The sequence below is a fragment of the Pezoporus occidentalis genome, unplaced genomic scaffold (genome assembly GCF_034315485.1).
Source record: "Pezoporus occidentalis ecotype Australia unplaced genomic scaffold, CSIRO_AGI_Poc_V1 ctg16, whole genome shotgun sequence".
Classification (NCBI taxonomy): domain Eukaryota; kingdom Metazoa; phylum Chordata; class Aves; order Psittaciformes; family Psittacidae; genus Pezoporus; species Pezoporus occidentalis.
The window spans coordinates 3,847,501-3,862,384 of NW_026913425.1; the positions used below are offsets into that span (position 1 = coordinate 3,847,501).

Consider the following 14,884-nt stretch of genomic DNA (forward strand, 5'->3'; position numbering starts at 1 on the left):
GAATGTTAATAACTTAAAACTTGTTTGTGAAAACAAATATTTTGTCATTGAAAGAAGAAGCCATGCTTGGGGCTAACTTAGGTCATACTGTTCCTGGCACAGTCCAGTTCCCACATGACTTGTGGGCTAGCAGTGCAAAATAAGTTAGAGGCAAGGGCATTGCAGCTGTAAAAGTAAGGTAACTTGGAATTTTTAAATTATGTCAATGCAGATGTAATGCACTCTAAAAGTTCTTGCTAACTGTTGCAGGGAAGTGGGATATCCTCCATTGCCTGCCTCCAGACCCATGTTAAGTTTGTTTTTTTAAAAAGTTTTAAGTGATGTGCCACTGTTTTGTCAGACCAGAATCACTTAGAAATGTTTTCAGTCCTCTTATGCCATAGACTCCTGATATTGGAGAGACAGGTGACTTTGTTGAATCATGCTGTGATTACATATAGTGTCATCAAAGAGGTGTGATTTAAAAAGCTCACGTTAGTGGCATAATCACCATATTTTTGCATTCTTTTCTTCTAATGACTTGGTGAACAATGCCTAGTTCTGGAGTCTTCCTGAATTAGTTTGGGTCGCTGTGCTGTTGATGAAATTTCTCATTTTGAACGTTTGATCATTTGGATTAGGAAATATTTAGGTATTTATATGGCTGCATACTGTGTCACTTGGTGTTTCTAGTCCCTAGCATCTATGTTCTGGATTTAAAGATGCTAGAAAAATTCAGAAAAGTTACATTTGTAAGGGCTGTAAAGTAGATCTTTTAGTTGTATAGTTCAGTTTAGGAGTTCATGGCTGTAAGGGAAGGTTTGTGTAAAAACTTTTGCTATTATTAGTTTGAAATATTTTTATGAAAAATGTACAAAAATCATTCTGTTGTTTCCACTGAAGGAGCTTTGTAATACGAGCAACATTAGAACATCTACTTACTACATAAATCATAAAATTAAACTATTATTAAATACATCTGTGTATTAAAAGTGGCTTTTAAATGTTTTGATAAGTGGTCATTGTCACAGTCTTCGTGCTGCTATGTGTGCTCAGTTGACTAACAGTATTTGGAGGATTTAGATGATAGTAGAATAAATACTCTATATTAGTTAGTACTAAGGCAATTTGAGAAGTAAATGAGAAAAAAATACCTACCTACTTTGCCTCCAGTCATGAACTGGGGGACTTAACTTTGTCCACAGCAACTGTATAAAGCAGCATACTTATATTCAGGATCTGTGTCTGTACAGTAGTCTTTATTAGAGATATGCACAGGGTGAGGTTTTCTTTGGCAGTATGCTCTGCATGTTGCTTACATTCCTCTGAGCTGTGTATGAATGGAATTGAGTGGCATTTCTTCTTAATGAGTCTGAAAAGTCGTAATGGAGGCTGAATAAGTCATTTGATGGCATGAATTTTGTTTCTGAGTTCAAAAAGATTAAAAAAAAAATACGTGCTTTTGAGTTTAAACAAGGAAGCTGAAGGTAACTGGGTATAAATAAATCTCTTTGTCTCTTAATAGACTACAAACTCTATTGGGTGATCAAGTGAAGATCAAGGAAAATAGAACACAGAAATGCAGTATTTTAGCAATGGTCTCAGGTCAGCTAATTTTCAAAAAGTATGGAATAGAGATTTTTTTTTCAGCTTTAAGCATTTTATGTAAGATGAAATAAAACTTGGAGAAAATTGGTACATCAGTATCATGTACAAGGAATACATTCCAGTACATATAGAGATTCTACACCTACATTGAGGAAGTGCTAATATAGATGAGATCATCCTGACAAAAGCCAAAATAACGCCTTGTATTTTTCAATAAAAATATAGTGACCAAGATGCAAGTATAGTTGTATTAAGCTGTCAAAGATGTAATTTACATTTCAGCATTCATAAATGTCTTTGCTATATCAAATATAGTGTTTTATAGCCTGAGTTCTCTTCAGCTGGTAGGTAATACTGTGTAGTGTTTCAGCTTACCTCGTGTGCTTATCCTGACAAAAGAGGTACTTTTCTGGGGGAAAATTTGAACTTGGTGCTTCTATTGGAAAAAAAACAATATGCGGGAGTAGTTATAGTATAACCCTAAGTGCAAAATTATACATTATAGCTGGTAGGGTTCAGTACATTTTAACTTTAGAGGTCTCTAGAGTACTGGCTATTTGCTAAAATCAAACTAGTGTATTAGAAACCATGTATAGGAACTTCTTTGAATTCATTTAGACTCAATGCCAGAATCCCTCTCAGCAGCGTCCACTATTTCAAATTCATAACTGGGACATCAAGTGAGGCTGCCACCTTATTCTGTTTTTCTAACTCAAAAATTACTTCAAGTATTCCTCAGAATTTCAAGTTAGGTGGTCACTGAAAGCATCAAATCACTAAATTGAAGTAAATTACTTGTTTGTATATTGAGAGAATGTCTTTTCCTTAAACCAGCTAATTACTATTCCAGAGGAGTTTAAAATAGCATGCTGCTTGATGAAAGACACACATGCATTAACCACCAGGCTTGTCATCTTTTTACTTCATAGAAGCATACATAGGACAAAATTATGGTAAATCTTGAGGTTTCCCATGCATAGTTTGAATTCACCAGTTGATTTGGTCACTGTTATTCTAGAAGTTGAAACCTGGATTGGGATACAGTTTCAGCCCTTGAATGTATGGTTTTTTTTTTCTGAAAATGCAGTTAAGAAAAAATTCTCCCTCCCTATCTGTTTAAATCTTTTCATAATCCAGTGGTGATCCCAGAGTACCTATGGTGAAGAATTTTCACTTTTGAATTTATACCAAGGTTTGTGGCCCATAATTATGATACCGAATTCAGTACTTTCCTTTGTGCTTGGGTAATAACCCTTACTTAATCATGAGACTATTCCCATTTTGTTGCTACTGAAATTCTTTCTTATGTGGCTTTTAAAAAGATTTTGCTAATATTTTCATGGGATTATTCATGTGATCCATTATGCTCAGCAGAAGGAGAAGGCAAAGATGCCAAATCTCGAACAAAACCATGTGTTGTTGTTGTATAAAAGCCTTAAACTCTATTATACATGCAAAATGCAATCTGTCTCACTGGCCCCATGTTGCACATAAAACACAAAACAAGTGTACACTCAGGGCTTGGTTAATCTGGTATGGGACTAGTAGATTTTTCTGCTATTCATGAACTCCAGGTTAAGGCCTAATTCTGGTTCCTTTAGATTATGTAGTCATTTTTGTGCTCTGAGAGGAATACTTTTTAATTTTTATTCTGATAGAGAGTAACTGGAAATCTATTTGGTTATATTTTAAGAGAACCATGTTATGAAAGATTTTTAGTATCTCTAGATTCACAGGTTACCTTGAACATACTGCTGTTTGAAAAGATGATTTTCTACCTACTTGAGACCATACAAATACTGGAGTAAAAAAAGGTAGAGAAAAGGGTTAATTTTGCCAGCCTGACAGAGGCAGACTGTGGGCAGTATAGTAAAAGTGCTCTCTTGTTTGAGATTCATCTGTGTGTGACATAAAGATCTATGAGAGCTATTTGGGGGTGTTGATTTTTGTTTTCCTCTCAAGTTTTTAGAGACACAAGTATTATTTTATCAATGTTGAAATTCAGTAAGAATTTTTGGAACTCACTTTCTATTGTCTGACACTGTCTAAAATCAACACTGGTCTAAAGATAAGAGTATTGATATGCTGACTTTCAGTTAGCCTCATTGACATACTAAGCATTAGGGAATTGTAGAGCCTAGAAATTAGTGATGATGCAAAAAGAAAGGAGTTCGGATGTACTAGAAATTGAAGGACTACCTAGCAGGCATGGCTTTTAGAAGTTTTTTGGTAGATGTAAACCAGTTAAATGTGCCTTTGGTGAAAAGTGATTTTAAAAATTTGCCAGAGTTTGACATTATGTCCTCAAGTGTACATCTCAATAAAATAGCCCAAATTGAATTGTGGTATCCTGTTGCTTTTCTAGGCTGCAGATGTGAGCTTGCTTCCTTGCTTGATTTCTCTGACCCTATCAGAGGGATGCTGTCCTTAGTTTGGCAATCCATATTGGTGTAATTTAAGTATGCTCTGATGCTGGGATTTGCTACAGCATCTTGAAGTGATGCAGAGTAGGATGTTGACATTTTTTTCTTACATTCTTTTTTTGCTTTTTGTTGTATTTTTTAATGAATTGTGATTTGTTTTTAAGAGCTATATAAGGAAAACATTGCCTTGTGACTATGAGGCAATGTGTTACTGATAGTGGAGCAAAAGATCATGAGTAGTTTTCTGCCAGTAGTTGTCTTTCCTTTGTTTGCTTAGTTTTCCATCTTTCTACTACTATAGAATTATAGCAAGTTGCTCTCCTAGCTTCAGTTGAAAGATCATGTAAATGTGGTTGAGCTACATGATAGCCCTTCTCCTCTTAGCTGTTGCGAAGTTACTGGAGCATAGCCTTACAGTGAGTGTAAGAGAGGATATAGCTCTCACAGCTCAATAGGTAATTCTTGGATTATGTCATGGATATTGCCAATAGGAGGGCAGTAGAGGGGATACTTAGATTAAATGATTCAGTCGACTGCTTTAATATAATGTAAATTAGAGCAATAGAACTATTATTATCATCATTCTTGGAAGCAAATATTTTTTTCCAGTAATACATGTTTTATCCAAGCATATATACATTTCTGAATCAGGATCAAAAATTAATCTATGCTTATTATTGCAGCATTATTAAGCTGAGTAACAAACACAAAATAAAAAAGGCAACATACATAATTTTATGCTCAATGATAATATGTTAGGTATGTTGCAACCCAAAGCATTCTATGATTCATATAAGAAAGTCTGTCCAGCTCTGTTTTCTGCAGTAGGTTTAATAGACTATATCATGCTCTTTATTTTAAATAATTATAGAAACCATTTTTTTATATTAACTTGAGCTTAGTTATCGAAGACTCACTGAGCATGCGAAAAAAGCATGCTTATTTGCAGAGGATTCAGTGGTTTGTAACTAGTCAGCTGTGTTGTATAAAGAAAGCCAAAACTGCTGTCAGTGATCTTAAACTTCCCTTTAGATGGTTAATGAGTAGGGAATTTTTAAGGCAAAATTCTGATGTTACCTTCTTGCATAAGAAGTAGTTTAAAAATATTTGAAGCAGCTTTTAGGGTGATGGATCATCTTTCAACACATGCAGTTAGCCTGGGACCCACTCTGACTCACCAATACGGTGTTCACGTGATACTGCTGTGGAGTCTCTATGCTGACTTTTAATTTCTGGTGTTTTTCAATCAAATTGGGGTGGGAGGACAGTCTGTATTTTAAAATCTTTTATTTCTGTTATTCTAAACAGCTGTATAAAAAAAAAGTTTTGCAAGTTTAATCTTAATAATCTTCACCAAAAAAAAGCAGACACGCTATGTCATAAAATAACTATTAGTGACTAGTTTGTATCCTATAAATCTAACTTGAGTTGATAATATGGTCCATTACCAGCTAACTGCACAGAGTATTTTTCATTTTACACTCTTCAGTTACTTTTTAGTGAAGTGTTAAAAAATATGAAGCTTTTCTCCTCTCTAAAATTGCACACTGTCTGTCTGTTATTAGGGAGATAACAGCTCTTATAAATGTTTCAGTAAGCATTAAGTAGACAGTTATGTGCACTCTCATTCCACGCTTATTTGCTTACTGTAATAAACTGATAAAATATGTGTGGTTTGTCTCTGTGTATCTGCAGGCATCATGAGTCACATAGATTTCCTTTAGAAATAATGTTGTGTCTGCAGAATTGATTGGTTATTTTCATAAACCATCTGAAGGTACACAAACGACTTCTGTTATTTAAACATATGCTGTGTAAGATTTGTAGGAGATTCTCTCCTGGTTACTAGATGCTTCTTGTTCTGTTAACTCTCTGGAGGATTATTTTAACTCCAGAGTGGTTGCAGGTATCTGCCCTATGGGTTTCTTCAAGTATTGCAATTCTATGCATTAAGTATTTTAGAATTAAAACAAAAAACTGTGTTTACCAGACTGATGTGACTGTTAAATAGACTGCATTACAGTCACGCCACCTTTTGCCAGCTCAAAACCCTTGCTAACAAGTAGAGAGCTTGGGAATTTTAATTTTCCAGAACTATATTCCTTTGTTCAGCATATATGCATTTTATTTATTTCTAGTAGTGCCACGTTAAATGCAACTGAAAATTCACATTCTATGGGAAGGAAGACAATTAAAACATAACGTCATTATTCTGATTGTCCTTTACCTGTCTCTGGCTCTGTATAGTATGATACTGCAAATAAAAATAAGTGGGCTCATGGGTGAAATCAGGCCTAAAACATGAGCAGTAATGCCGAAAAGGGGCATAGATTAGAATCTAAAAATCACAGGACAGTTTCAGAAAGGTTTGAGTTAGTTAGAAGGTTTTGCTATACGTGTATGCATATGTATCTAAATGTTGGACTTCTGACTACTAAATTTTTATGTTTTCATTCCTATTAAATAATATCAATAAAACTACCTATATGTTAACACAGATAAGCTAGTATACTTCAAAATACTTGTTTTAACATGAATAAAACATTTTGTAAGCTTGTTAATGAAAAATGAGTGAACCATTTCATTACTTTTCTATTACGCATGTCAACTCAAATTGAGCTAAATATTAAAAGTTGAAGGCTAAGCTTAACTTAAAAATAAGACTTAAAATACATCTTAAAACTTAAGATTTATCCCTTAACTCAGTGGTTTAAGTAACATGTGCTAGTGTGATTCTGCTAATACCTTGTAACTGCTTTTGTATGTATGTATCAATAAGATATTTATTATTTGAAGTACCCCTTTCTTATTTCCTGGCAGCTGAGGTGTTTTTTGAGAGTTTGACCTTATCAGTTATTTCCAGAAATCTAATCAGATTAATCTGTTAAAGTTTGGGGTTTGTATTTACAAGATGTTTTGAATTCTGAGGAACTGTGAAGGTCCATACATTTTGTACTTTTTCCATTCATTTTGCAACGGCCAGAAATCTGGTCACGTTTTGTCACAGAATCATTAGGGTTGGAGGAGACCTCTGATGATGCATCTCCAGACCCCAAAGCAGGGCCACCTAGAGCAGGTTACACAGCAATGCATCCAGGCGGGTTTTGAATGTCTTCAGAATAGGACTAGTAGAGGGGAAGGGTCACCTCCTCAACCTGCTGGCCACACTCCTCCCAGGTCCCTCTCAGCTGAGCTGCTCTTACAGCATGTCAACACCAGTCTGTCCTCATCCTTGGGATTCTTCCTCCCGAGGTGCAGTGCCCTACACTTGTCCTTGTTGGATCATATTAGGTTTCTCTCTGCCCAGTTCTCCAGGCCATCAAGGTCCCGCTGAATGGCAGCACAGCCTCCAGGTGTATCAGCCACTGCTCCTAGCTTCATATCATCAGCAAAACAAAACAAAACAAAAAAAAATCCAGGGCATTGATAAGTTGAATAAGACTGGATCTGATATTGATCCCTGGGGAACACCGCTGAGTACAGCCTCCAACTGGATTGGCCAAGCAAGTTTTCCCCTTGGTCAGCCCATGCTGACTACTCCTGAAGACCTTCTTTTCTTCTACATGCTTGGTGATGACCTCCAGAGCAACCTGTTCCACCACCTTTCCTGGGATGGATGTGAAGATGACTGGACGGTAGCTTCCCAAGTACTCCTTCTTGCCCCTTTTGTAGATAAAAGTGACATTAGCCTTCCTTTAGTCATTGGGCACCTCTTCAGTTCTGCATGATTTTTCAAAGATGATGGAGAATAACAGAGCGACATTTGCCAGCTCCCTCAGAAATGTGGGTGAATCCCATCAGGGCCCATAGATTTATGGATGTTAAGTCTGTCTAGACAGTCTGTAACCCAACCCTCTAAGACCAGGGAGAAGTCTTCCTTTCTCCAGCCTTCTCCTGCTTCTGAGATCTGGGACTCCTGAGAACCATCCTCAGTAGTAAAGAATGAGGCAAAGAAGGCATTCAGTAATTCTGCCTTCTCTGTGTCTTCTGTTACCAGTGAACCCATCTGATTCAGCAGCAGCCCCACATTTTCCCTAGTCCTCCTTTTGCTGCTGGTACACTTGCAGAAGCCCTTCTTGTTGTCCTTAATTGTCCTTTGCCAGACTCAATTGCAAATGGGCCTTGGCCTTCCTTGTCGCATACCCTTTACAATGTTCCTGTAGTCCTCCCACTTGGTCTGTCCCTTTTTCCACATCCCATAAATTTCTTTCTTGTGTTTAAGACTTATTAGGAGCTCCCTGCTCATTCATACAGGTCTCCTGCCCCCTTTGCCTGATTTCTTCATCATGGGGATACACTGGTCTTAAGCCTGGAGGAAGTGGTGCTTAAATATCGACCAGCTCTCTTGGATTCCCTTGATTTCTAGAGCCCTATCTCATTACATTCCTCTGAGTAGGTCTTTGAAGAGGCCAGAATCAGCTCTCTGGAAGTTTAGGGTTCTAGTCCTGCTTACTACTTTGCCTCCACTATTTCAGGGAGGTAATCAAATAACCAGGTTTTCAGGAAGGGGTGTGGGAAGATTCACCTTAACCATAAAACCCTAAGTGTGGTTAGCCCTTTGATCCTCATTTTGAGAGATGGTCAGGAGACATTTGTCACTGTACTGGTTAGCAATGGCATGAGCACTGCCACTTTGAACCCCACCCTTCAACTCTTGTCACAAAAGTCATTACTTTATGAATATAATTCAAAGATAAACTACATAAAAGTAACCCTAATCATATATTTATGCCAGTATAATGACACAGGAGTAAAAAGATACCTGGTCATTATTGGTCTTGTAAAACGCATTGAACTATGTTCTTGAACAAAAGAGTTAGGTAAGTTCATGCTCGTCAGAGACTAGTTGTTAGACTGAAAAAAAATTACTCTCTATAAAATTATGGTGCCTGTATTCTTCAAGTGGTATTACTACTACCATTTAAAGAGGGACAGAAATTTAAGTATTTGGCTATGTGTTCTGTTGTAGGCAGCTGTATTTTCTTTTGATCAGATGGGAAAATGAAAAGTGTTGTTCCTGAGATCTTTCAGGGATAAGGAAATGAGAAGTTCACCAGTTTACTTTAAAAGTATTAATAAATTGCACAGATTCGAAGTTGGGGTTTTAGAGTTTGCTCAGTTCAGACATATTCTAAAATTGCCTTTGGTCTTCAAATTAAAAGTTACTGGTAGGTCATAGAACCATAGAATGGTAGGGCTGGGAAGGAACTTAAGGTCTTCCAATTCCAGCCCCCTGCAGTGGGCAGGGAGACCTCATACTAGACCATGTCAGCCAAGGCCCTGTCCTACCCGGCCTTGAACACTGCCAGCGGTGGAGCATTTACCACTTCCTTGAGCAGCCTGCATTGTTGAACTTTATGAGGTTGGCATTGGCCACCTCTCAAGCATGTCAGGGTCCCTCTGGATGACATCCCTTCCCTCCACTGTGTCAACTGCACCACACAGCTTAGTGTTGCCAGCAAACTTGCTGAGGGTGCACCAATCCCACTGTTTATGTTACTGACAAAGATATTGAACAAGATCAGACCCAACACTGACCCCTGAGGGACACCACTCGTTACTGGTCTTCATTTGGACTTTGAGCCATTGACTGAAATCATTAATTTGTTTATGGAGAAAACTGATACCGGAGGTTAGAGAAAGAAACACCAGGTAAAATGTTGAAAGTGAAATCTGATGTGGAAGTTTTTTCTAGAGGTTTTTGCTCAGTAACATCCTGTATGTGTTCTAATTACAGTCGCACATTCATTGAGTTTTGAGGGGGCGGAAAGATTTTCTGCCTTTCCTCCTTCATTGTTTGTTCTTCATTCAGTATGATATGTGTGGAACTTAATGTACCTTCCAAAGCACCCTCTGAATACACACTCGGTTCCTCATGTTTTCTTCAGCTTTCACCAATGTTATGCTCACATTTCTAAACATGTAATAGTTCGTCTTTACAGATACTCATTTGAGTGATGGATTTTACTAGCCTGGCTTTCTAGTTCAGAAACAGGTGCTCGGAGCTGAAGATCAAATTTGTTATGTGCTCTCTAACTTCTGAAGTTTTTCAACAGGATTCTTTACAGCCTGATGTTGTTCAGACACTTTTCCATTTTTGTAACACCTCATGCCTTTAAATCCCAGCTCTTACCAGCTTCTTATATTACTGAAAGTGTTCACTAACTTTTCAGATCAGCCCCTCCATGTTTAATGTGGTAGTCAGGAAAATGTAGCAACCTTTAAGACTTCTGTAGAGAAGGCAAGATAAAAGCCCATTCTCCTTGCTTACCTGCTTGGAGTCTTGAACGTCCTACTATTTGCAATTGTCTCTTTCACTTGGTTACACAGTCAGAACTATTGGTAGGGCAAAAGAAGATGAACACTCATCAGTGAAAACAGATGCACAGTAAAGTTTAGCAGCTCATAGTGCATTGACCAGACAAATGAGATTTTCATGCTGAGCATTCAGCTTTTTCAGCCTCCATGTTCTGTTTTGTGTGGTGTCACTGTGCCTGTTACTTCCTAGCCTTTCCTTAAAACTTGTTTAAAGAATTCAGAATCACTTTTCTGCAGTTATCTGCATATTCCTTGCTTTTGCAGTTTTGACCCATGACTGTGAGTTCCTTTGCAGCGGTATCTTCTGGAAATCTGTTTGCACACTGAACGTCTTTTATTCATGCTACTTCCTCAGGATAGAGTGGAGCCAAATATCCTTCTGGCAGCAAGGATGTTTTAAAAATGGCAACATCCTTCTGCTCTATATCACTGTGGGTTTAGTATTTGCCTGATGGAATTGTTAGGCCGCATTGTTTGATGGTTTTAACAAGAGAAGATGAAAATGTCTTACTCTACTTTCACTGCACAGCGTGGGTTTGGGGTCACCCTTGAGGTCTGATGGAATGGAAATGAGACTTCATGTTGGCTCAACATAATTATTTTAACTCCAACTCTGAAAAAAAATTGATGATAGATAACAGTAGAGTTAAAATACTGAAAACAGGTGTATAATGGAAAGTGAGGCAAATAAAGCTTCTATTTCTCAGCACCAGAAATGTTATTTTTAGATTCTGTTATCTGATATCTATTACTGAAATTTGTTTGTGAATTTGAATATGTCCTTACATGTTTATAGTTCACTAAAATTATGTCTAGAAAGCAGGTGCTCTAGCTGGGTGAAAAGTGCAATATTTAATTGTGATTTTATCTGTTCTTTCCTTACAACATTCACCAACCCTTGTTTTGTACTTAACAGGTCACTACCCAAGTCTCTGTGCCAACAAAAACACATGAACTGCTTCATCGAATGAGTGGAAAAGGATTAGCAGCTCACTATCGCTTCTCAAGACAGCCATGCATTTTTGGTGATCGTATGGTATCCGTGCAATTGATAGTAACAAACACAACTGATCACAAGATAGAGAATATTCACATCAAGGAGAAGAAATTACCTCCAGGCATGAGGATGCATGAGTTTAGTCCAATAGGTAATTGTATCTTATCTTTAAAAATATAGAATCTTAATGCTTTGCAAAATTTTAAACATAGCAAAGGGGGTTTGCATAGTCATGCCTGTACTCATATAGATATGTATACATACACACATACTCATGCAGCTGTGTTTTCTTAGATAATCTGATACAAACAAAAAATTAATTCATCTTTCCCCTACTTGCATTTGACATCAAAAATAACTCCTTAGATAGCAATTTGCATGCCTGAAATCTTACCTGCTTTTTCAAATAACATTTATATCAGTTCCAGTTGATATAGTAAAGTTTTTCTGTCTTCCCACAAACTTTGATTTTCTTACAGCTTTAATCCAGAATGGCTATAATGGGCTACTATTTAGAATGAGATTTTGATTTGTATTCACAATTATTTTCTGTCCAGCCTTTTGGGACAACCTGTTCCAGTGTCTCACCACCCTCAAAGTGAATATTTTTTTCCTAATAACTCATATAAATCTACCCTCTTTCAGTTTAAAGCCATTCCCCCATGTTCAGTCCCTACATGCCCTTGTGAAAAGTCCTTCTGCAGATTTCTTCTAGGTCTCTTTCAGGTACTGGAAGGCTGATACAAGGTCTTCCTGGAGCTTCCTATTCTGAACATTATCCTGTGAATCCAGCTCACATTAGAAGAATACAGAAACAAGTTCTTAAAGTACAGCAGTGAAGTAAAAGAGTATACTTGTGTTTTCAGTAAAGCATTAGCATCATTAGAAAGATGCTTGGTCTCGAATTGCTGTATGCTATTGAAATACATATTTTTAATATTGAAAAGGCTCTACAGATTTACAACAAATAGCTACAAAAGCAGTTGTACAATGCTACAGTTTATTTCAGAGTTAAAATCTTGTAGCCATTTCATTTTTACGATTATACATAGTTGATCAAGATTACTTTTAGAAAAGATACTAATTTTTGTGTTAAGTAAACTGTTTAGTGTTTATTTCTCTGATGAAGGCTGCAGTGCAGAGTTCTGATTTCGTGTTAGTTTTGACCGTCAGCCTTAATTTATATCCCTCCCTTTAAAGAAATACAGTCATAAAGGCTTACAAGTAGAACACTGGTATTTCTGTAAATCAGACCAGGAGATACTGTACTACTCACAATAACAGTTAGGGAACAGTAGCATCTACTTCCCTTATATTAAAAAAAAAAAAAAAGGTAAGTTATCCACTTCAGGTTTCTTGAGTTCTGCAAGCCAGTCCTAACCTTTTAAATATTTATTTCCCCAAGAAGGACATTATTGTGGCATATGTCCTGTGAAGCTTTTGGTTTCTTCGGTGGAAAATAAGTAATATATCATCTGTGGTTCCTTCAAAAAACGTTGCTTTTCTTGTCTGAATGCAGGTTTTCTGCATTCTTTGTCATTTTATGTAGCTCAGTTTAAATGCCCTGTTCTTGTAACTGTATCTTCTGTTTTCAGCATTTGGAAAACACATCCTTTAATTTGCCCAGCAAAAATGAAAGAAGTGTCAGTGTAGACAGGTATTCCTACTGGACTGTGTCTAGTTTTGCCACCATCTCTGCAAATAATGTTGGCAATTGTCCTGATTTTGCCAGTAGGAATGGACCAAATTGTTTTAGCTAAGTCCCTGTGCTCAGTATTTTCTTGCTGGGTTAGGTGCCTTTGAAACCCTATTGGAAAACAGTAAGATCAAAGACTTCAGTAAGGTTTAGTCTGAATTTGAGCATGAGCCTGTAATCTTTCAATGCTTTACACAGACCTCTTGAAACGCTTTGTTTTCTCTTTATTTCTTAGCATTAGATTAGTCTTTGCTCAACTGCATACACGTTTTCCATATTTGTCAGACCTTAATCTTGAACAGTTACATTTTGTTTCCTGTTGTTGTGGAGCCACTGCCTACTTTTTATTTCCTAAAAAGCATCAGATAGGTCCGTGAATAAACTGGAAATTAGACACTTTCCTGCCCGCCCAATAATTTTTATTTGAATTCCTGTATTTTAACTGTGCTTTTAGGTTTCCTTTCTTGCAATCTTGAGAAGTCAAACTGCTGCAGTGCTGTTTCTTAGTACCTCTGCTTATGTAAAGAAAGAGCTTTTCTTCCTTACCAAAACAAAACCTTATCTCTACAGCATTAAGAAAACAGTGTAGTGATATAGCCAGGAAACTAAGAATGATGAGCATGTCTTTTAATATCTTAATTTGAGAAGTCCCCACGTCTGCACTGCTTGTAAAGCACCAAATTATCTTCCATTTTTGGTTTATAATCTTTCTACTCCTTTCAGTAACTAATAAAAGTAGAATACTGAGAAATAAGTAAATCATACTAAATATGAAGTATTTTAAGTTCATGTCTTTTTCATTACTGTGTGTGGTAATGTAATTTTTTTAATATTTGTAATTGTTTTTTGCCATATTTTTTTTACCAAACCAGATTGGGTTTTTATTACATACATTTGCAAACTGGTGTTACTGAAAATCTCTGTGCTGGATCTGTACACAAGTAAAATGATGTAACTTCAGTGTATTTTTTCTGCGAAAAATTTTCCTAAACTTTCTAAGAAAAATTCTTACTTTGTTGATAGTGGGGCTGTAAGACTAAAAGGGCAGCATTTCGTGTACACTGACTGTGGGGAGATGGAATCCAAGACACTTAAGTGACATTTGAGTGATACTTACTTGATCTAGAGCTACAGGTATTAGCTATTTTTATGGAGGTTTTGATTTGGGTTTTGTTTGTCTGTTTTAATACATGTTTTCTGATTGTGTACAGTTTGGGAGTTTGCATCTGGGGTTTTCTGTAGCTTTGCATGTGTAGTTTATCTATTAAAAATGTTTTCATGTAGAATGCCTTGAGCCTGCAGGATCCATTACCGTTTCAGTGGGTATTGACTTCTGTGATTCTACTCAGATCGCCAGTTTCCAGTTATGGTGAGTTCCTGGGGAGGGAGGGTGATTTTTTGCTATCTGGAGGCACAAGTAGTGTATATTGGAAGTTTACTTGGCAGTAGCAGACTTGCTGTTTATTTAAAAATTGAAGAATAGTTCACAACATGATGTATAGCTAAGATGTTTCTAGAGAAATAAGATGAAATTAGTGTTTGGTTTTACTGTTACAAGGATTATCAGTTTACTTCAGTCTTCCGAATTTTTTCACACTTACATCTAAAACCACAGATTTGATGGTAAGCTCAAATCTAGGTTTGAAATCACAGGTATAAATTCAAAAACTCTCTGACAGGTTGTGTTTGGGACGTCCTGCTTTTTCCCCTGGTGCAGATGATACCAAGCAGAAGCGTGAACTCTTCTTCTGATGTAGAATTGCTTCTCTGTTCTTGAGTTTCATCTTTATTATTTACCCTTCTTCCTGGGATTCTTCTTAATAACACTACCTTGAAGGGAGCAGTCAGGTCTGACTAGTCTGC

At 36.9% G+C, this 14,884-nt stretch overlaps 1 protein-coding gene across 5 annotated transcripts in view; it reads left to right on the forward strand.

The window, feature by feature from the left end:
- AP3B1 (adaptor related protein complex 3 subunit beta 1) overlaps window positions 1-14,884 on the forward strand; it is a 169,388-nt gene that overhangs the window by 128,242 nt on the left and 26,262 nt on the right. For all 5 annotated transcript variants that reach the window (XM_062612402.1, XM_062612403.1, XM_062612404.1 and 2 more), the window contains 2 exons: window positions 11,245-11,476; window positions 14,306-14,390. In XM_062612402.1, coding sequence (XP_062468386.1) covers window positions 11,245-11,476; window positions 14,306-14,390 — 317 coding nt within the window. The remainder of the gene's footprint in view (window positions 1-11,244; window positions 11,477-14,305; window positions 14,391-14,884) is intronic.